This window comes from Rissa tridactyla, chromosome 1 (genome assembly GCF_028500815.1).
Source record: "Rissa tridactyla isolate bRisTri1 chromosome 1, bRisTri1.patW.cur.20221130, whole genome shotgun sequence".
In the NCBI taxonomy this organism is placed as follows: domain Eukaryota; kingdom Metazoa; phylum Chordata; class Aves; order Charadriiformes; family Laridae; genus Rissa; species Rissa tridactyla.
Genome location: NC_071466.1, coordinates 216,584,854 through 216,608,186, shown reverse-complemented (window position 1 = coordinate 216,608,186; position 23,333 = coordinate 216,584,854). Strand labels below are relative to the sequence as shown.

Genomic DNA, 23,333 nt, shown 5'->3' with positions numbered 1-23,333 from the left:
AGTATTTAGTCAAGCTAAGCCAGTCGGTTCTGGGCTCCCTGGTTCAAGAAGGACAGGGAACTGCTGGAGAGGGGACAGGAAAGGGCTACCACGATGATGAGGGGACTGGAACACCTCTCTTATGAAGAAAGGCTGAGGGATGTGGGTCTCTTCAGTCTGGAAAAAAGACGACTGAGGGGGGACCTTATCAACACTTATAAATCCTTAAAGGGTGGGTGTCAGGAGGATGAGGCCAGGCTCTTTTCAGTGGTGCCCAGTGACAGGACAAGAGGTAACGGGCACAAACTTGATCATGGGAAGTTCCATCTCAACGTGAGGAGGGACTTCTTTCCTTTGAGGGTGGCAGAGCCCTGGCACAGGCTGCCCAGAGAGGTGGTGGAGTCTCCGTCTCTGGAGACATTCCAAACCCGCCTGGACACGTTCCTGTGCCACCTGCTGTGGGTGACCCTGCTCTGGCAGGGGGTTGGACGGGATGATCTCCAGAGGTCCCTTCCAACCCTATGGTTCTATGAGTCTATGAAGTGTCTTGCAACAATGTGCCAGATCCTACCATGCTGCAGAGCTGCTGCTTTGTGCTCTTTCTTGCATGGTACTTGGTGTATGGGTGAGGTAGGGCTTGGTTTTCATGTTTATGGAAATGGAGAGAAAATTATCTTCCTCGTCTCTAGCACAAGTTTCAGTTCCCCCAGCAGTTGTGGCCAGCAGTAGTTGGACACTGGCCTCAGTTCTTTCTCTGCATCCAGCTCTGGAGCCCCCAACACCAGAAGGACATGGACCTGTTGGAGCGAGTCCAGAAGAAGCCATGAAGATGCTGGTAGGGCTGGAGCCCCTCTGCTGTGAGGACAGGCTGAGAGACTCGGCGGGGTTCAGCCTGGAGAAGAGAAGGCTCCGGGGAGACATTAGAGCCCCTTCCAGCCCCAGCGATAGGACAAGGGGTAATGGTTTTAAACTGAAAGAGGGGAGATTAGGTGAGATATTGGTAAGAAGTTCTTTGCTGTGAGGGTGGTGAGCCCCTGGCCCAGGTTGCCCAGAGAAGCTGTGGCTGCCCCATCCCTGGAGGGGTTCAAGGGCAGGTTGGACGGGGCTTGGAGCAACCTGGGCCGGTGGGAGGTGTCCCTGCCCAGGGCAGGGGGTTGGAACAAGATGGTCTTTAAAGGTCCCTTCCAAACTCTAACTGTGCTATGATTCTATGATTCCTTTTGGAGGAATCTGTCTTCTACCTCCTCACCCACAGTCCCAGCCATATCATGAAACTTTTAGATCTTTTGTAGCCTTCAGGGGGAGGATTATGTCAGCCCTACACATTCTGCTGCAGGATCCTTCTGGTTTTTCCCATTTTGCCCTTAATAAATACTTCCATATTTCCTGCTTTTTTGTGTCTTCATAATTTATCACAATCTTGATCTGAGAATAACATCTGAGGAGGTTCAGGTAGCCTGGAGCAGGAGATTAGATGTGACTGCAGCTTTTCCCAAGCCAGCTCTGGTACGCAGCCTTAGATGAATGGATTTTTGCGTGTGAAGCCCGTGTATGTCTACGAGCGTACAGAGGAATAAAATAATTGTCAGAATTATTCCTCCCATAAATATTAGACAGAAAAACTAAGTTATATTCAGGGAATAAGATGAGAAAAGCTATTGCTCTTATGTCGCTCAAAAGACCCCGAGTGTACCTGTGCTTACACTCCCTCATTTCTACGTGCATTATCCTTTTAAGCCTGTAACTACTGGGTAGATCTTTCCCTTCCGTCTTCTGATTTTGTTTGCTGTTGCGCGAAAAAAAAAAGCATTTAAAATAGATACTGCTGCCACTTTTTAACAGTTTGGAAATGCTTGTGTTAAGGCTTTGAAATTTTGTTGGGAGCTGAACAAAGAGAAGATTAGTCAAATATTCAGCGTCTTTGATACTCCCTGTTATATTAAAAACAAACAGAAAAAAAAAACCCTGCAGAAGTATCTAGGTCTCGTCTTGGTCCCACTAAGTTCCCTGGTAGATTTGTATTAAAGTATTTTCACAAAAATGCTGATCCTTTTGAAACATTTGTCCCCTGTTCTTTACGCACACTGTTCCCTTCCTGCCGGTGCTCTTTCTGTATTTCAGTGCAGGTACAGTCCTGGTGCCGTTCGGAAAATGGTATCACGTGGATAAAAACAGAGAAAAGTTTTAGGCTTGAAAAAGAAACCGCTATTTAAGAAAGCGTCAATTACAAATTTTCACAACATTTTGTAGAAACCTTTTAATACTTTACCTTTTGAGAATGAACGTGTAAGTTCTTCACTATTTATTGTAATTTTTGTGATCAAGGTATGAAGGAGAAGGGTTTTTTTATTTATATACATACATAAAAATGCGTAAATATGCAGATACACACACGCAAATATGTGTGAAGTAATATACTTGAGGTGGGGAAAAAAACCCCCTGTGTGCCTAAAGGAGGTATATTTGCTTTCCAGCTGTAGCTTGTGATGTAATTAAGAAGACCAAATCTCTGCCTACATTTCTTATGTCACTCAGCCACAGCTACGCTACTAACTCTACTTTAATTTGGGCATTCGGAACGTTAAATACTTCCAACATACCCTGGAAATTTACTTGCTACTAGAATATTTATTTTGGAGTAAAAATCTGTTGTCTAGACTATTTCTCTTGTTCTTAGAGCAAGATAGCCTTTGGCAGCAGTTAAGCTCCTAAAGGGTGAGACCTGTTTGCATGGGCAACTCCAGAATTTGGAGTGAGCAGCCACTTTTGAGGACTTTTCCGAATTCTGTAGTCAGGACCAAAGCTGCCGTTCAGGAAGAAACACTTTTTTATGGGGCCGTTGGAAAGATGTCATCCAGCCTGTTCTGCCTCTAATGAGCTGCCTGTCAGGGGCATGGATAATTACTGCTCGGACGCTGGGGATTCCATGGGAGGCCAGGCTGGAGGAGACCATCTAACCAGGTGCTGGTCCCATTCCCATCCTGGTGCCCATGGCATGCCAGCCGTTTGGGAGTCAGTGTGAGGGAGAAGGAGGAACGGTGACCACAAGTGCAGAAGACAAGACTATCGGCAGAACTGCTTGAAGCTAGGACGAACCTGCAGCTTAAGTGAAAAAAAATTAGAAGTATTGAATCCAGAGGTCATCTGACTGGTTTGAATAGGCAGATTCCAATCTGATAACTACTCTATTTTATCTCAGTTTTGGGTTTTTTTATTTTTTTTTTAAGGTCTTGATAGATGAAGCCAGCTCTGGGCCGTGAACCGTATGTATTTGCGTCTTTTTGTTACAGATTTTAAAAAAATATCTAGTTTTGTCTTAAAATTATTATATTCTACCATAACAAACTCTTACAACTTAAATTTCCGGGAAAACTGAAACTGCTTTGGCCTTTTTTTTTTTGTTGACTCCAGTTAAGTTAGAGGAGATAGGAGGCTATTTCCCCATCATTAAAAAAAGTACTACTCGCTATGTGTTACAGATTAAGGTTTCGTAAAAGCAAAGTAGACTCTCTTTAATTTTAGTTTATAGGACCTGAATTTATGCATCTGTGGTGATATTTCCGCATAATGTAGATTTATGTTTCTGTCTCTCCTTTGGGTATGTCCGATCTGGGCTCTGACTGTATATCGCCAGCGGTAATAACACTTGGGCTTCTACCACAGTTACCTTGTCGTCATTTTGGTGCCCGAATACATTTTAACTTCTGCATGTAAATATATTGCTTCCTCCACCTATAAATTGAGGTGGTGAAAGTAGAATGTGGCAGATGTCTGATAGTGCTCAATAGCATAAAGAAAGAAGTGAAAAATAGTCATTGCCCGAGGCTGCCTGTTGAGTTTGGGAAGGTAGATTACAGGTAACAAAGCTGACACTGGGTTAGGGGAAGCACAAGAAGGACACGGAGCTGTTGGAGTGGGGCCAGAGGAGGCCCCGGAGATGCTGGGAGGGCTGGAGCCCCTCTGCTGTGGGGACAGGCTGAGAGAGCTGGGGGGGTTCAGCCTGGAGAAGAAAAGGCGCTGGGGAGACCTTCCAGCCCCTGCCAGTCCCTAAAGGGGCTCCAGGAAAGCTGGGGAGGGACTCTGGCTCAGGGAGGGGAGCCACGGGACGAGGGGGAAGGGTTTTACACTGAAAGAGGGGAGATTGGGATGAGATATTGGGAAGAAATCCTTTGCTGTGAGGGTGGTGAGCCCCTGGGCCAGGTTGCCCAGAGAAGCTGTGGCTGCCCCATCCCTGGAGGGGTTCAAGGCCAGGTTGGACGGGGCTTGGAGCAACCTGGGCTGGTGGGAGGTGTCCCTGCCCAGGGCAGGGGGGTTGGAACTGGATGATCTTTAAGGTTCTTTTCAACTCTAACCATTCTATGAATGGAGGAACCCAATTTTTACAGGACATTTTACTGAGAGGTGGTTAGGACACAGGTGTTATGTCCCATTTGGAAACATTCTTGCATTTCCTTAGCACCTTGTTGAAGTACTGATTCAATACTAACTTAAACTAAACCATACCAGTTGCTGCAGTGGTCAACGTGGACTTTGCTGTGCTGTCTCACTAGAAATTTGAAATTTTCTCGTTGAAGTTTAGCAGGATCATACTGCGTTGTGATAAATGTGCCAGAAGATGTCTGTGAGTATTTTCTCACATATAAATAAGGTTTTTTTGTAATTTTGAGTGGTCAGAGATGGCCACACAATGAGGTCTGTTATAAGAAAAACGTGATTTGTGTTGGAAATTCAGCTCTTTAAACTCTCCATCCCTGAGCGTGTGTATCAGTGTTAAATAAAGGTAGAATATCAGGTAAGCTTGAATAGTTGTGTTATCTTGCAGATTGATGTGATAACTTGCACATAGTAGCAAGATAATTAAATGTAATTATGTATATATAAAAATATATGATATGTATATTATTTCTTGTTTGCTGCAGTGCAATAATCTTTTTCTTCTTTTCAAATTTCCTCTGAAATCTCTTAACCTGTATTGCATTTGTTACTCTTCTAGACCTAAAATTATCAAAAAGGAGAATCTCTTTAGAGTGGCTTTAGATGCTTGCACTCATGACTGAAGAATTAAAAAAATATTCCGAGAAGAGCGCATAGAAAGTCAATTATAAATTTCTTTTCTGCTGTTTGTCTCTGAAATCTGGCTTGCCTTACAATTCACGAGACAGTATGAGGGCAGGGGAAAAAGCGGATAAAACAGGAGTTCATCCCTTTTCTGACATTTTTGGTCAATGTTCCAGTCAATCTGCCTTGATGGTGTCGCCGTGACTCCTGTATTTCTCTGACACCAGACCAGGGCGCTTGGAAGACAAGGGAAAGTCCTTCAATCCCTAGCGCAGGTTTTCTTCTCGTTTTGTCGCAGAGCCATAACCTGAAACCTCAACAGGGCGTCATGTACTCTGTATTATGAGGGATGAATAAACATTTTATTGGATCTTTCTGCCTATTTATGATCGGTCATGTTTTGTTCTGCAGAATTATTATTTTTTTTTCCTTCATCTTTAAGGCCAGGGGAAAAGTCATTACTTTTCTACCATTTCTGAATTAATCTAATTTTCACAATTCTTTGCTATTCTCAATTTCATGCAAATACCAGGGACATTACTTCTGCAGGTAGTTGGTATGGCTCTCCACGTTTAGAAAATTAAGCGCTAATTCTCACTGTGGGCTAGAACAGTCTGTATTGCATGGCAAATAAGGTTTAAGCATGCAGTAAAAAAAACCCCACCACTTCACAAATTTGGAGAAAAGCTTTGCTTTCTAGCACTCAAAATGTTGGGCAGTACACAAAAGATTGTGTAAAATTGACATGTTTTAGCAACTCCCAAACTGTAAGAGGGTGGGTTTTTTCCCCATTATTATAAAAGTACTTGGCAGCTTGTATTTTCCTGAAGCATTCTATTGACTGGGATGAAACCACTTTTTCTATAAAGCACTTTTAAGTGCTTGCTTTCACTTGCAGACTTGCTCACCCACAACATAAAACGGTCGTGTTAAAATAATAGTATTCCTTTATAAAATATATGGATTGTAGATTCTCCAAGCGCTGTACAGACAGCACTCAGCCTCCTCGCAAACGTCACCAGCAGCCTGCAAAAGAGAAGGAAAAGAGTCTTTTCTGAGGTTGCGCAAGCGCTTGAACGGAGGACACAACTTGTCCTCCTGCAGCCCAGGACCAGACGTACTCCATTTTAGAATCAGAGAATTGTTTTGGTTGGAAGGGACCTTTAAAGATCAAGTCCAACCATTAACCTAACACTTCCAAACCCACCACCAAACCATGTCCCTCAGCACCATGTCTGCCCATCTTTTAAATACCTCCAGGGATGGGGGTTCCACCACTTCCCTGGGCAGCCTGTTCCAATGTTTGATAACCCTTTCGGTGAAGAAATTTTTTCCTAATATCCATCCTAAACCTCCACCTGAGCAACTTGAGGCCATTTCCTCTTGTCCTATTGCCTGTTCCTTGGGAGAAGAGACAGACCCCCCCCCCCAGCTACCCCCTCCTTTCGGCGAGCTGTAGAGAGCAAGAAAGTCTCCCCTCAGCCTCCTCTTCTCCAGGCTGAACACCCCCAGCTCCCTCAGCCGCTCCTCACAAGACTTGTGCTCCAGACCCCTCACCAGCTCCGTTGCCCTTCTCTGGACAAGCTCCAGCCCCTCGATGTCTTTTTTTGTGGTGAGGGGCCCAAAACTGGACATAGTATTTGAGGTGGGGCCTCACCAGTGCCCAGTACAGGGGGACGACCACTGCCCTGGTCCTGCTGGCCACACCGTTCCTGATACAGGCCAGGATGCTGTTGGCCGCCTTGGCCACCTGGGCACACTGCTGGCTCATATTCAGCCGGCTGTTGACCAACACCCCCACGTCCTTTTCCGCTGGGCAGCTTTCCAGCCACTCTGCCCCACACCTGTAGCGTTCATGGGGTTGGTGTGACCCAAGTGCAGGACCTGGCACTCGCCCCTATTGAACCTCAGAAGGGGCAGTATGGGCACTGTGTTGGACTTCGTTGACAGGGGAATGGAAAAATTCCTGAAATATGGCTTATTGGATGTTAATTGTTGGCTGTGATCTCTTTCTTACCTTCTTATGTCTTCAATATATACTACATTAAATCTCGCAGGTGTTCTTCCACCTGCTAATTGTCCGTATTGCATTTGTGCAGCGCTGAACAGAGCTGAATCCTAATCGATGTCTAAGGTTGAGCTGCTCTGTTTGTGACACAGCAATAAACAATAAGAAAAACCAACACAGTAATTAATAGTTTCTCTAGTGGTGGATCCTAGTGGGACATTCGCATCCATTTCTACCTGGCCCTTAGAGTGGTAATATTTGATTTTTCAAATGATTGACTTCTTATTATTTAGATTGAAATTACAGTCCTAATTTATACTCACCCTTGATAGTTACTTAAGCAGCTGCAGTTCGAAGCAGAGTGTAAGTAATAGCTGGGACAATTTTGGGGGTTTTACGCCTGTTTGGGAAGGTGAAGAGGAGAAGAGGGAGAGCAGAAGGAGGAAGGAGGAGGCTGGAGCAGCCATCGCTTTTGGTTTGCTTTGATAAACTCAGAGCACAGGTTCACTGTCCTCGTCTTCACTCTGCTTCTCAGCACTTTTTCTCGTTTTCAGGCTGGAAAATTGTGCTTTATGCTGCATGGATTTCTCTGTCTTAAGAACAATACGGCTAATGGTAGGAAATTCGCTGAGCAGAGAAACTCTGCAGTCTTTCTTTCTGCAGAAATCATTTGAACCAGTTTGGCATTCTGGTTTCTGTCTCAGCAGTATTTAAATTTACTTGTTCTCTGTTTTGTTTTTGGTTTTTGTTTGGTTTTTTTTTTCCCTGCTGATTTGGTATTTTGTTTTGTTTTATACCTTGAGTTTCATTTAACATCGGTTCCTTACACTGTCAGCTGTTACCAACACACAGATGAGAGGCAATTGTGCAAGAAGACTTCTGGAAGCTTTCCGTGTGGATCTGTGTAATCCCCATATAAATTGTCATCTCGATTGTGAAAGAAAAAAGCTGGCAAGGTTTATTTATGCCTTTTTAAATTTCTTGATTATGTAAATACAGCATCACAGCAGCTGACTGAAAGTGGCTGAAATTTTTGACTTAAATAATGGCTTTTTTGTCATGCACCGTAAGAAACAGAGTAGTTCTCTGGAGCTACTTTGTAGCATACAGGTGATACAAAAAAGACAAAGAATTTCCTTCTAATCTCTTATAATTCATTATTTTTACTTGTTGTCAAAAGGATGAGGTTTACAGCCCTCAGAGGAGTGCAGAGCCCCAGCTACGTTACAGGTATAACCGCGGATGTTTTCAGAGTTAATACAAACATCTAAACTTTTTTTGGATTTTGCTAAGCGATTGGCTTCACTGATAACTTGTGGCAATGAGTTCTGCAGGTTAATTATGCATTTAATTGGTTTCAAATTTGTTGCTTTTCAATTTCACTGTTCACTGAATATCTCCTCGGTCTTGTATTATGAGAAGGAGTAAATAAGAGAGCCTGACTCACCTTCTCTGAACATTTAATTATTTTGTGTACCTCTGTCGTGTACGCTTCTGTATGCACAAAGAACTTCTGAAGGTTTTGGGCTTTATCTCCAGCTTCTTCTCGGAAGCTTTTGGCTGCAGTGACCAGAGCTCTGGGAGGATCTGGTGGGTTTTTTCAGTCTCTGTCAAATAATGCAGTCATGGTGTGGTGCTGTCTCCTCCTCCCCCCTTTCATCATAAATCTTTCTGGTTTTATTCAGCTCTTTTAACACATGGGACAAGTTTTTATTGACTTGGGTACAGGAATATAAAGTCTTTCTTTGGGGTTTTACAATCAGAATAAAAATGCTTCACGTGGCTGGCGCAGGCTTTTGCTTCCAACTTGTAGCATTTTCCACTCGTCCTCACCAGATCCTGCCTGTCCTCAGGCGGCCTGATCCATGTACCTTAAATAGCTTCTTCAGATCTTCTACATGGTCTTCATGAACTTAGATGATCTCCAGTTGCCGTCATCTCAACGTATTCCTTTTTTTAGATGATTGAAGTAATCATCTAAAGTGTAAACTGAAACAGGGGATATTGACCAAGTTGCATTAAGGGCTACCATTAAGCCCACTAAGGGCCACCACGATCATTAGAGGACTGGAACGTCTCTCTTATGAAGAAAGGCTGAGGGACTTGGGTCTTTTTAGTCCAGAAAAAGGATGACTGAGGGGGGATCTTATCAACGCTTATAAAGGGTGGGTGTCAGGAGGATGGGGCCAGGCTCTTGTCAGTGGTGCCCGGGGACAGGACAAGAGGTAACGGGCACAAACTTGAGCATGGGAAGTTCCACCTAAACATGAGGAGGAACTTCTTTGCTGTGAGGGTGGCAGAGCCCTGGCACAGGCTGCCCAGAGAGGTGGTGGAGTCTCCGTCTCTGGAGACATTCCAACCCCGCCTGGACGCGTTCCTGTGCCACCTGCTGTGGGTGACCCTGCTCTGGCAGGGGGTTGGACTAGATGATCTCCAGAGGGCCCTTCCAACCCTACCTGTCTGTGATTCTGTGACCACATAATCTTCTCTGGCTTGATCTTTTTGGCCATTTCTATCCAGTAATTTTTATTAAACCTTTGAGCATTTCATTGGATTTTATGATTATTTGCTTTTCATTATTCTTTGCGTAATGCATTTTTGAATTATTATTGAATATCCCATTAGACAACTGTTTTATTCTTTCCCATTGCGAGAAAAATTCATAGTGAAATGTAGAATCATGTTTTTGTAACAGCTAGTCTCTGCCCTGCTATGTTAGTCACTCTAAATGTTCTGTCATCAAATTTACAAGACAGGATTGTCAAGAGTAAGGAATAGAAATGTTAGCGTCAGACCCTCTCTTAAATATATTTCCTGACTGCAATTATTAATTGATATTTATAAGTTAAGGGGTTTTTAGTTGCTCGGTACCAAACAACTGGCACACTCACATACCATCTGAACTGGGCAGGGCTTTAAAAACACCTTTTAAATTATTTTCATTTGCTTTTTTCCTGCATGGTCTTTACAAAAATCAAGTGTTTGTCTCCCTTACTGTCTTGTATTAAGTCTGCTTTTTCCATCAATTTTATGTATTTTTATATATTTTCTGTGCTAAGAGTATTATTTATTTCTGCTAGAATAATACAAACGCCAGCAGAGCTTGAAGTATAATTATGTTAAACATTGCACAGATGTGTAGTGGGTTCCAGGCTCTGCCCTAGAGACTCTGCAATCAAATGAGAAGAGAAATAAAAGTGCAATGAATGGGAGTTGGACACAGAAATTCAATGACACGTGTTATAGGATTATACAAAAGGAAGATGCTCACCAATAATCAATACGTAAATCAATGCCCGCTCGTTTCAGAGGTACTCTGCTCAAGGCAGTAATTCTCTTGTGGGTTTCTTTCAGAATAAATTGCTAAAACTTTAAGGAAAATTCTAAAAGACCAGCATTGTAGTTTGCTAATTAAAATACAAAGAGCATTAAATCTTGCTGTATCCTCGCGCGGGCTGCCTGCCATTTCCCCCCGCTTTCCCAAGGCCTTAAGTTCTAGTTTTGCTGGATATTAGTTTGTATTCAATTATTTAAACAGGTGTAGTAATTTTTTTTCTTACACGGGATTTTCACACTTAGTCAAATGCTTTAGAGATATCATGAAAAGAACTATGTAAGTGTCAAGCAAACTGTTATTTGCTTGAATTGAGTTTTCAAAGTGCTGCAAAGAACAAAACAGAAGAGCTAAAAAGCAATGACTTATCGGGATAGATTTTTTTATAGCCTTGATGTACACGGCATACTAATTAGCTATAAATATTTTCTTTACCATGTGAATTTTTTGTGTGTTTTGATGGGAGAAGGTCTTTTGTGAAAGCGGTAGTAGCGTTCCCAAAACTGACCCAAATGATACTCCCTTGGCAATGCTGAGGTTAAATACCTAAATATTTCACTGGTAAGTCATACACCCCGTAGAAAAGATCAGCTTATTTCAGAGTTACAACTTCTGTCTTAAATTATCTACTGTTTGCAGTTCTTTTATTACCAAGCTGATTAGGAAAATCTCTCTGGTTTGGAATAATGGTAAACAGTATGGCCGCATTATTGACTCTCCCTCAAATGAGTTGTGATGTTTTGTTTTTTCCGAAAGAGAAGAGTTCAATTGAACAAGATTTGATTTCCAAAAAAATACAGACAGTCTGTTGTCTTAAAGATATTTTTTAGTGCCTTCTTGAACAGCCAGAAATGAAGGTTCTGCTTATATTGTATCTTTCAAATTGAGAAACACCTGATGTAGTTACAAGTTATTCCATTTTGTGTCTTAAGCAGAAATCAATAACTTGAATAGCTGAGAAGAAATAAATGTACTCTTATTTTGTATTCAAAAGTGGATTTACTTACTTGGGCATCATTATTTTTTGCCTTTAGTGTAAATTGCTTACCAGGATAACAGATTGAGCAGCCTGCTCCAAAGATGCAACTTCTGTTGGAAGGAAATCACATCAATTCATGTGTAGTTTTGATCATTTGATACAAGGAGTAAGATATTCGCGCGTGGAAAATAACATTGGAGAACGTGCGGTCCCTGAGGCTGCTCGGCCTCTAATAAACAGAGGACAGTAAGTTTTCTATGGGATTTCAGATGAGATTGACTTTGAAGTGGGCTTCAATGAGGTGTTGAGTTTTCATTGCGTATATTAGTGCAGCATCTATAAGAATTATTTCACTGCTTACCTTCGGTCTACTGAATCTTCAGTTTTCAAGGCAAAAGAAATAAGTTGTGGCTTTTTAAAAATATAATGATGTAATAACGAAGCGTGCACAAAGGATGCTGGATTCCTGAAGCAAGAATAAAGGTTTCCAGATGAAAAGCTTAGAAGATTTCAAAATTTTCTCTAGTGTGAATATTTAGGTATTAGGCAGCTGAGGTGCAAGTTTTCTCTTACTGAGACCACCTTCTGGAAGGGTGGCAGTTCTTTATGTTTTCTTTTGTTTCATGTGCTGTATTGCTTTTAAAGTACATCAAATATTGGCTCACAGTGCTTACTAATACCTTCTCTTTATCTTTCCGTTGTTCATGTCATCCAGGAATTTCAAAGTACTTCTGCAAAATTATCAGTAGATCAATTCTGAACACAGTAAAAAAGGACGCAAATATTTATGACTTACTACAATAGGGGTATAGCAACGAAGCTGGAAGTAAGCATAGCCCTAATTCTGTTTACTGACAGTTGTTTTTCCTGAATTTTACAAGATAATAGTTCCCTTGCTCCATTTTTATATGGAGGAATCCACTTTGGCTCGTACGGAGCAGTCTATGACTGCTTCTTGAAGATTAGTGGAAAACTGTACATATTTGACATACGACTGAAACATCAGAAGCTGTCAGAAATGGTTATAGACATTATTTGAATTGTTAGAAATACCTGGCAGCAGTACAGATAGTCTTTAAAATGTTTGATCTTTTTTGGACTGCGTTAGTTAAATGAAAAGCATGTATAAAGTTTCAGAAAAAAGTCATTCCTTTCTTTTATTCCCGTTGACATGCCTGTGTGTAATACGGATTTGTTTGGGATCTCTTTTTTTCTTTGAACTATGATTGGAGGGAAACATGGGGTTTTTCTGCCTATTGCTAATGAATACAATAGTCAGGAATGTATTTTAATTTTTACTGTCAAGAAAATAAAATCTTCAAAATCAGTTGATTTCAAACTGAACAAACCAGAGTTGGGTGGTAAGTGCAGCTTTTCTTTAGTACTCATATTGCTCGTTTCGTAGTAACTCGGTACAACCGTGTGATCAATCTGCCCTTGGTTTTGTGGGTAAGATCATAAACCAGAATCATTTCGGTTGGAAAAGACTTTAAGATCATTGAGTCCAACCGTTAACCCAGCACTGCCAAGTCCACCACTAAACCATGTCCCTCAGCACCACGTCTGCCCATCTTTTAAATATCTCCAGGGATGGGGGTTCCACCACTTCCCTGGGCAGCCTGTTCCAATGTTTGACAACCCTTTTGGTGAAGAAATTTTTCCTAATATCCATCCTAAAACTCCCCTGGTGCAACTTGAGGCCATTTCCTCTTGTTCTATTGCCTGTTCCTTGGGAGAAGAGACCGACCCCCCCGGCTACCCCCTCCTTTCAGGAGTTGCAGAGGGCGAGAAGGTCTCCCCTCAGCCTCCTTCTCTCCAGGCTGAACACCCCCAGCTCCCTCAGCCGCTCCTCACAAGACTCCTGCTCCAGACCCCCCACCAGCTTCAGGTGAAATAGTTCAGGCTGGAAAGAACCCAGAGTCCTCCCAAGTGAGGCAATTACTTATCTACTGCTGTAGTAACTTCTCCTTGAACCTGTTCTCTACACACAGAGCCTGGGAGACCTTGTAGAAGGCACAGTAGAGGTTGTTTAGTCTCTGTGCTTGGAGGTTTTCAAAACCCAACTGGATACACCCGGTACCGGGTCTTGCCTCTTAGTTGGCCATGTTTCGAGCAGGAGCTACATGACCTGCTGAGGTCCCTTTGAGTACCTCAACTATATTCTAGGCAATTCTATGATTCTATAGGTGTTTACTCTCTCTAAATCATGCACCTCCTTCAGCAGGTGTCCCACGTTTTCTTTGTTCAGCTTTTTACTTCTAATGTGGGGATAGAAGCTCTTCTTGTTGGGACAAGAACAGTAACAAACTTCTGTTTAACGGAGAGCAACTTGCCTCTGGATTTCGGTTGTCTGTTCCTGTGGCTTACATTAGAAATGGAAATACGTAACTATTTTGTTTGACACAGCGTACATTTGTTTTCTTCTCCTTTGGTCTGTAACTAGATTTAATAAATGAAGTTAATGTCACATGTTCTGTATAGACTAGACCCTAACTTGTTCGTAAATTCAATTTTTTAATTTTCTCCATTAGCCTCCTCTCAATGTGATCTTTTTTATCTGCACTACTCATTCTTTTAGGACTTCATTATTTTTAGAAAATGTACTGTAGCACATTTACTGGTAATTACAAAAGCTTGTTTTAATTACAGTTGTCAAAGAATGCGTTTTATGATGCATCATTGTTGCTGCTGTTTCTAATTCATAGCTATTCTCTACCTTTACAAGTGGAAATTAACCGGCTGTTTTAAGTGATGTGTCTGGATCGTTTTTTGTGGTGAGGAGTGATTTTGTGAATAGCGATAGCTTCAAGGAAATGATTTGGAGGGGAAGGGAGAAGTATACGTTCTTCAGAATATCTGTAAGTGACTTTTGTTGCCCACTCAGAATGGTGTGTGTATCTATGTTGAAACTGAAGGTTAAAATTGAACACTGTTGTAATCCAACATATATTGAAGGTGGAAACGGAGAATTGTTTTTATTGGGACGCTATGTTCAGTGAACGAAGATAGTTTTGCTGACCATAATAATATACATGAGTTACGAACCTTTCTCATCTTAGATTTTATCGACATGCAAATGTGAACGCATGGGGCTATACGTGATGGGTGAATGTTGCCCATTGCAAAAGGGTTTCTGGGCAGAGCAATTTAGTGAACGTCAGAAGCCGAATAACTGTTTTACAATGTGACAGTCATAGTTTGTCCGTGAGTGATGTTAGCATCAACGAGCTCGTGAATTCACACCTACAGATGCGCTCATCCAGCAAACCTGAAGTTGCAAAACAAAGGGAAAATCCCCAGCAATGCAATGCTGAAAGATCCTTTTTCGACATCTGCTCTCTTGTAGCACTGGTACATCACGTTCATCCTGACCTGCCAGCAGTTCTCCTGGGAGATGCTCATGCTTCTGGAGCTGCTGAAGGCCAGCCCTCCGCCGCCGCTTTCTTTTGCTTGTTAATCGGTTAACATTTTTGTCAAAGCACATGGGCCCGCCTGAAGGCCCGTAGATATTTCATGTGACCTTTCCCATGAGAAAAGCCCTCATTGCTGTAGTTAGCATTTTGTCGGGCAAATCCTCTTAGTCTTGTAAACCCATTGTGACAGGGTGCTCTTCCAGCCCCCGGACCTGATGCCTGGTCTAACTCACAGCCTTGAACCTTGGGAGATCGGGGTCCCTTGATTGTCCACTTACTCCATCCTTCTGGTGGGTGGTGAGGAAATGGCTGTGAAGCACCTTGGCAAGACCTAGGCAGAGCACTGTCAGATGGTTGACGATGTTTTATAAATTTAGTGTAGAACCGGACTCTTATTTTGAAACAGATTATTCTTCTCTGCCAGAAAAATGCAAGCTGAAGGTGTCTCAGGGGTGTTCTTCTGTAAACTGGGTGGATGTTAATGAATTTGGAGCTCAGAGTCTGCACCAAGAGGCAGCTGTAAACCCGGGACTGCTGGGAGCTTCAACAGCTGATTTTGGTATCTGTCTACAAACTTCTGGAGTGAATCCAGAAGATGGCCATGAAGATGATCAGAGGGCTGGAGCACCTCTCCTATGAGGACAGACTGAGAGAGTTGGGGCTGTTCAGCCTGGAGAAGAGAAGGTTCCTTAGGGACTGGAAGAACCTCTTCCAGTCCCTAAAGGGGTTCCAGGAAAGGTGAGGAGGGACTTTTGATCAGGGAGTGGAGCCATAGGACAAGGGAGAAGGGTTTTACACTGAAAGAGGGGAGACTGAGATGAGATCTGAGGAAGAAATTCTTGGCTGCCCCATCCCTGGAGGGGTTCAAGGCCAGGTTGGACGGGGCTTGGGGCAACCTGGGCCGGTGGGAGGTGTCCCTGCCCAGGGCAGGGCGTGGAACGAGATGATTTTTAACGTCCCTTCCAACCTAAACCATTCTAAGATTCTCCTAAACTACCTGATAATGGTTTATCCCCAGCAAGTCCTTAAAGAATAGCAATTATAGACTTCACGCACCTCGAACCTTGCTGTATCCAGCTAACTGTATTCCTTTATTTATTTTTCTAAAGATAATTATGAAACATGTATTTTAATTGGCTTCTTATTTGCTCTGGTTTACCTTACAAAGGACAAAATCAGTGTGTGTCTGTTATATCCAGCATGAGAAGGCTTTGACCTGATCATGGGACTGCACTGCAAGTGTCCCCGCAGCCGTGTAGGAGGCCGTGCGTGGGCGTTTTTTGGAGACATCCCTTTCTCCGGTGATGGAAACTCACACCAGCGCTGGGCTAAATCCAGGCGCTAGTTTTGAAACTGAAACCCAGGTTGGCCTTTAAATCTTGGTCCAACTTCCTCGCGGCTCCGAAGGACCCATGTTTAATATTAGCGATCTATTTTTAGATTTTAATTTTGGGTAGTCTTGGGAAGACGGGCTGCCTCTCAAAGGTGACCTTCTGGAGCTGTTTTCTAAATAACGCCCTAGCAAATGCTTTGTTTATTAGAGTTACTTTGTGAAGAAGCAATGAACCTGTTCCAATATCTCATTTACAACTAAAGTGCAGCATTCAGCTAATTGAATACATGGCTACTGTTAATTATTTTGTTACGGCTAATTGATATTCACTGGGATCATGTTGCTGCGGCCCCATAAATATAATATTACCTTACAGGTTTTTATTTCTGCAGTGAATTCTCTTCTGTTGGCATATTTATATTGTCTCCTGTATGAATGAATATTATTTCTTTTTTAACTTTGCCGTGTCTGCGTTGCTGTACATATGCCAGGGGTGATGGCTGTATGGAAGAAACTTTTTTCCTGAGTTTCTTACTGGCCTATCAAATCTTTACTTTCACAATACGGGGAACCAAACCCTTGGGTAAATTTATTATGTAGTCTTCTTATAATCTAATATTTCTATTTGATCGGTGATATAATTGATAATATTGATAGGATCAAGGCAATAAGCAGTGTGACTATAGTTCACTGCTTGGCCCCCGTATCTTGAGTGCAGTAAAATCCATCTGGTTTGATCGCTAATTATCTAGGTGGGCAGGAAACCAAACCCAAAAAACAATCCAAAAAACTAACCAACTTTCCAGGGCAAAAAAATTGCATTCGGATGGATATCTTTGGAAGAAATGTAGTTTGCGTTCCCCTGCTCAAATTGTCTTTCATCTGTATAAATTCAGTGATCAGATGCCATTAAACAAATCCGTTTCTCTCTCTTGAATGGTATTTGGTCAGCAAGCGTGGCAGAGATGAAAAGAGTTGAAGCTCAGAGGGACGTGCACATCTGGAAAGTTTTGTCAGTGCAAAACCGTCTCAGGATTAATTGTGTCTGTGTGAGATACAATTGCAGATTAGTAAATGTATGTCTCGAAAGCAGTATTTTCTGACTAAATTATAGTTTTTTACCTATCTGTGGCCCAAATTTTTGTAGAAGTATCAATGTTGCGTGACACTAATTCAATTTAATCCATGATTTTAGCACTTCTTGCTTTCTTTCTGCTGACCCGTGTAACAGGATGGTCCTGGGCGTATGCGGCTGCGGTGTCTTAAATGATCCAAATAATGAGATGTAGTTTCGCTGTAGTCTGTAGTGTGAGAGCTGAAGCATATTTAAATACCAAGAGTATCTCGGGGTGATTTAGTAAAAATCCACATTCTAGAAGTTTTGAAGTTGTCATTTATTTATTTTAATATTTTTGCTGTTATAGAGATATTCTGAACGATAAAATGGGTGATCTGCAAGCTTGTAGTTACTTCTTTTTATTCAGCTTTTATGTCTTCCATGATCTATATTTCTGTTTCGTGAAAAAATTCTGGGCAACTTGTGATGTCCTACTAAGGTTTTTTGGGGGCATTTTTCTAGGAATGTTGTTGTTTTCCTTGATATTGGTCTCTGAGAGTTTACCTTGATCCAGTTAAAATATATTGAAAGTTTCCAAACGGTTTTAGAGCTCACATCTAAGCCAGCTCTAATTGACCTCTCAGGACTTCTAATTAAAAAAAATAATTAAAAAAAGCCAGATGTCCACATGTTATTTATTTTTATTTTATATAGACTAGATGTGAATAGGTGCTGGTCAATTTTTGAAGTGAAAAGCAGTAGTAGCAACAACGGTATTTGACCATTAAACTGTGGTTAATGTGGATGGAGCCAATGTGATGTAAATTCTCATGATGGATGAGTCTTAAATCCCTCAGCACCGTAATGTGCAGAATATTAGAAATCGAGTTGAAAATAGTAACGTAGCTGTATCTGTGGCCATAGTAATAGCCACACAGATCACTGTTCTTTACTGTGAGGGTGGTGAGCCCCTGGCCCAGGTTGCCCAGAGAAGTTCCATCCCTGGAGGGGTTCAAGGCCAGGTTGGACGGGGCTTGGAGCAACCTGGGCTGGTGGGAGGTGTCCCTGCCCAGGGCAGGGGGTGGAACTGGATTATCTTTAAGGTCCCTTCCAACCCAAACCATTCTATGATTCTATAGCCATGTAATATGGATAAAACAATTTTGTGTTTATAAAAGATACAAAAACAGTGCAGAAGAGCAGCAAGCTTTTCTATGAATTGGAAATACAGCTCTGGCTTGGTGCAGTTTTCAACTGTGCACCGTGTTAAACAAAATAGGTGGGTTTCTATTGTATGAGAAGTTTGGCAAGGGGTTTTTGGGTTGGACCTCAGGGGATTTGTCATCTTCCTAAAATGGTTTGTGGCAGTTGTGCAGATTGCCTCTCCTTTCACTCCTCATTTTTCCCTAAGAGAGGAAGGATCAGCTAATCTCCTGCTAATGGTTTTTTCTCTGAGGTGGAGAGAATTGATGGGAAGTGATCTGCTCGACCTGGAGGAGATGCTGGGTTTCATCTCCTCCATCCTTAGTCTGCTGTTGACCTGTTGTGTTTTTACACCCTGAAAATTTCTGCCCTTGTGAATTGTCAGAAACAGGGCGAGAGAATTAAGTCCTGATGCTCTCGCATGGGTTTTATTATATCTTACTGGCTTTCCAAAGTCAGATTTGCTGCTTGGTTTCAGGTCATCGATAGAATCGTGTAAAACACTACCGAGTTGTAAGAACTAAAACTGAACTGAGTTCCCGTGAGCATTACAGAACATTAATTTTACATTTTCTTTGTCGCTGGCCTATTTAACGCCACTTGCACGAAAGGAATGTTCTTGAGTTTGCAAATATTTCAGGGATCATGCGGTGGTTAGACGTAAAATATTCGTGTATGGGTATCTGTGATAGTGCATTAAAGTGTTGTATCAGATATTTGGAAGAGGATGGTTTGAGGAGGCACAATCTGCAAAGAATTTTCAGCTGTTTCTATAACCACAGCAAGAGTTGGGTTTGGGAGGTGACACAGGGCTTATCTAGAAAAAGCAAACCCACGATCAATACAAAGCATGGTACTTAGGCTTTAGAATATTTAGTGTAATCAGCTTTGGAAAAACCTGTAATTAGTTTTCTGTAGTGAATAAAGGGTAATTTAAATGGGGGTGGACAGAGCTGTAGAACGTGCTCCATGGCACCATACTGAAGATGAGGTGGTTGGCAGAGGGCAAGTGTTGCTTCGTCCAAGTAGAATTAAAATTTGGCTGTGTGCTTTTGGTACAGCAGGGATATTTTTGGTGAAGTTTCATTAAAAAACCTGCACAACTTTCATAGAATCATAGAATCATTTCGGTTGGAAAAGACCCTTGGGATCATCGAGTCCAACCATCAACTCCTCTCTACAAAGTTCTCCCCTACACCATATCCCCCAACACCACATCTAAATGAGTCTTAAACACATCCAGGGATGGTGACTCCACCACCTCCCTGGGCAGCCTATTCCAGTGTCTGACCACTCTTTCTGGGAAGAATTTTTTTCCTAATGTCCAGCCTAAACCTCCCCTGCTGCAGCTTGAATCCATTCCCTCTTGTCCTATCACTAATTACCTGTGAGAAGAGACCAGCACCAACCTCTCTACAGTGTCCTTCCAAGTAGTTGCAGAGAGTGATGAGGTCTCCCCTCAGCCTTCTCTTCCTCAAACTAAACAGTCCCAGCTCCTTCAATCGCTCCTCATCAGATTTATTCTCCAGGCCTTTCACCAGCTTCGTTGCCCTCCTCTGCACTCGCTCCAGCACCTCGAGATCTCTCTCGTATTGAGGTGCCCAAAACTGGACACAATACTCAAGGTGTGGCCTCACCAGTGCTGAGTACAGGGGGACAGTCACCTCCCTCCTTCTGCTGGTCACACTATTTCTAATACAAGCCAGGATGGCATTGGCCCTCTTGGCCACCTGGGCACACTGCTGGCTCGTGTTCAGCCGCTTGTCAGTTAGAACCCCCAGGTCCTTTTCTGCCAGGCAGCTCTCCAGCCACACTGCCCCAAGAACTACTTCAAGTAGTTTCCTCCATTGTTTTAAATTACAGATGTGCCTGACATGCATTCTTTCTATAATAAATTTTGACTTTTTGATTATTTTTTTTTACATGCTTCAGGATATAGAAAAAAAGGTAAGTAGTTCAGTAAGGAACAACGAAAAACCCAAAGTTGTTATTTCATTTTATTTTTTGTCTGTCTGCAAAAAAAAGTGCAAATCTCGACAAAGAGAATTGCGTCCTGTATGTATAGAACAAGTATAGCGCGACGTATGGTGGAAGTTGTCTGAGACGCTTCTCTGAGCCTGAGCTGGAGACACCATCTTAAGTAGTGAGAGTACAAAAGTTTACCCTTTAATGGGATGCTGCTAAAATAGAAACTTTTTGCAGTTGGCTTTGTAGTATCAGTTACCTGGGTGGAAATAACTTGTTAGAAGTAAATGACTGATGTTGAAATGGCAGTTGTGGTAATGACCACTGATAGTTAATGATTAGTCACTGAAGTTATTTTATTAATAAGACGTTATGAGCCTGGAATGAATCTGCGCTGATAATTTAGGCATTAAATCCTCCATAGCTTGTTAAAAATCACTTGTCTAAGTATTTCCTCTGGAGGACTTGTAGCTTTGTATGCATTATGTGTGCTTGTGTGCCTTTTTTAATGTATTTTAGAATTCTTAATGAGTCCCCTTAATACTACATGTTAGAACGTACTACAGATGAAAAGCCAAAAAAATGTCAACGTGCTCAGTAGCGGTGGAAGCAACGTCTCCTAAATGAATTACTCGAGTTGTATTAGTATTCAAAAGATAGATGTTCAAAATTCTTCTGTATTATTTTAAGGTACTGGACATGGGAGTGATCCTACAGTGAAGGGTTTCAGCTTACTTAGTTGGATACTTCAACCCATCTAGGAGTTTCCAGAGGAATAATTACTAATTAAAGAGGAGAGCAGAGTTTTAGATGTACTTTTTAGATCCGCTTTTGGAAATAGGTTAAGCGTTTGGTTCTTTCCAAACATTCATGTGTTTGGAATTAAGCACGTGCTAAATGCATTCCTGAACTGGGGTGGTAGAGAAAAAACAGCTACTTCGAAAGAATTCTTTTTACTCCTGCCTGCAAACGGGTGGTGCCGGTTCAGCTTTTCTCATGTCAAAATGTCCACTTAGTAACAGTTAACGAATAAATATTCAGGCTCTGCACGTATTTCGTTCGGTAGCTTAAGCAAGTTTCCCCAAGTTCAGAAGTGATCTGCAAAGTTGATTTTAAAAAAAAAAATAAATAAAAAAATTCATCTCAGCAGGGTGTGCTGGGTTCCATCTTCGTGACGTTCCCAGATACATTTGGACAAACGACGGCACAGCTGTTGAGGAGGGAAGGAAAAAACCCAGTACAATAGACAATCTCTACATTTTCAATGCCGCAATCATCAGCTTATTAATGTACTGTTGGGGGAAAACTAATAGACTGCCGTTCTCAATCGCTGTCTATTCCTTGCTGGTACAATTTATAGTAATGTTTTGCTTTGCAAGTGATGCTCGCTCTTGATCCAGTTTTATCTCTCTGTGTCTTTTTTTAGGCCAAGCAGCTGGAAGAGAAGGACAGGGAGCTGAAGAAGCATGATGCCTACTACAAAGAGCAGCTGGCTCGACTGGAGGAAAGGGTAAGTCGCCTTTGCCTTTTAACGAAGAGTTCGCTCTTCGTTTCTGCTGCTGACTTTCTCCTTATGTTTTACCCTTAAACAAGATGCCTTTTCGAAGGAGATAAAGATTAAAACTGTGGCCAGAGGGGTTTTTTTGGTATTAACTGCTACGCTTTCTGTCTTAATATTGACAGCACGAAGGCTTTAATGATGAGAATATTATTTTCTTTACTAAGTTCTCACATTCGCAATGAGATTTCGTGTCGCAGTAATTGCGTACAGAGAAATAACACTAACGAGGTTACTTTTATACCAGCACTGATGAAGAGCCAGTGTAAGTGAATATCACCAAGTAATCTTAAAATTGCACATGAAACGTGAAGATATATACTGCATTTCTGCTTTCATTGCAGTCCACGCTTGCTTTCGTTGGGTGGAGTTAGAGGTTGCTCTAAAAGCCACCAGTATATGAAGAGTTTAATGTTAATTGCGAGTTGTTTATGCCACGTTTCGAAAGCAGTTCTGTGTCTTTTTTTCGCAGTAGACTTGAAACTAAACTGTACGGAACAGTCTGGTGAGCTGTGTGAAGTGCTTACAATGTTTTAACATATTGCTGTTAACATTCCTATTCTTTATAGGGTATTATTTTATAGGATGCGAATTTTCAAATAATTACTGCTGTCATCATTTTCTACATCCCAGGTTGGTTGTAAACTTCAGCGTGAGCACAGTTGCCTCCTTTTCCGCTCTGCCTTCTTCCTGAGCCTGCTTATTGTTGATTAATTGGGATTTTTTTTTTTCAGTTAGTTTTGAAAACAACATTAACAAGATACATATTCATTTATGCAGCTTAGCAGGATAGAAGAAAACCCCTTGTTTTTATGGATTAGGAAGAAGAACATGTTGCATGAATTATCAGTGTGTATAATTGGTCTTAATGAATATTTTAAACAGAGGGCATATCAGATACTGTCTCCGTGTTTTGTCCTACATTTTTGAAGATGACATTAATGAAGTCATGTTGTTGGCGATGAAAAATAGTTTGAAAGGATGAGGGTAAATTACTTTAATGATTCTAAACCTGCATTATTTAAACAGTTAAAAATTAAGATCCTTAAAAAAACAAACCACCCTACAGAATACCTTTCTTAATCTCAGATAACTGGCTGCTGTTAGAGGAAAAGGCGTCTGCAGTATCTCATCCACCCTGGCTTCTTGTGGGGTAGTTGTACCTCTGCTCCTACTTAGCCTTCCGTTCTGTCGTCACGGTGCAAGTAGTGCTGGAGTAATTAATGGCAAAGGATGTGTGGTAAACTGGGATTCTTCGTTTGAAAGGTTTTGCTTTGCCTTTTGAAGATGCCGTGTGACAAATAAGATTTTATTCTTAGCTATTTTTAATGTTAAATTAGGTCGCTGATGGAGCGCCTTCGCTTGCTCCTGTTAAGTGAAGACTTCCAGGGTGGAACCACATGTAAACGCGCGTGCGAATATGCCATTGTTGTGTGCGAGTGAGAT

At 41.8% G+C, this 23,333-nt stretch overlaps 1 protein-coding gene across 2 annotated transcripts in view; it reads left to right on the top strand.

The window, feature by feature from the left end:
* The window catches only part of CHCHD3 (coiled-coil-helix-coiled-coil-helix domain containing 3), a 176,415-nt gene that overhangs the window by 87,562 nt on the left and 65,520 nt on the right, over positions 1–23,333 (top strand). For both annotated transcript variants that reach the window (XM_054191301.1, XM_054191293.1), the window contains exon 5: positions 21,756–21,839. In XM_054191301.1, the coding sequence (XP_054047276.1) occupies positions 21,756–21,839 (84 nt within the window). The remainder of the gene's footprint in view (positions 1–21,755; positions 21,840–23,333) is intronic.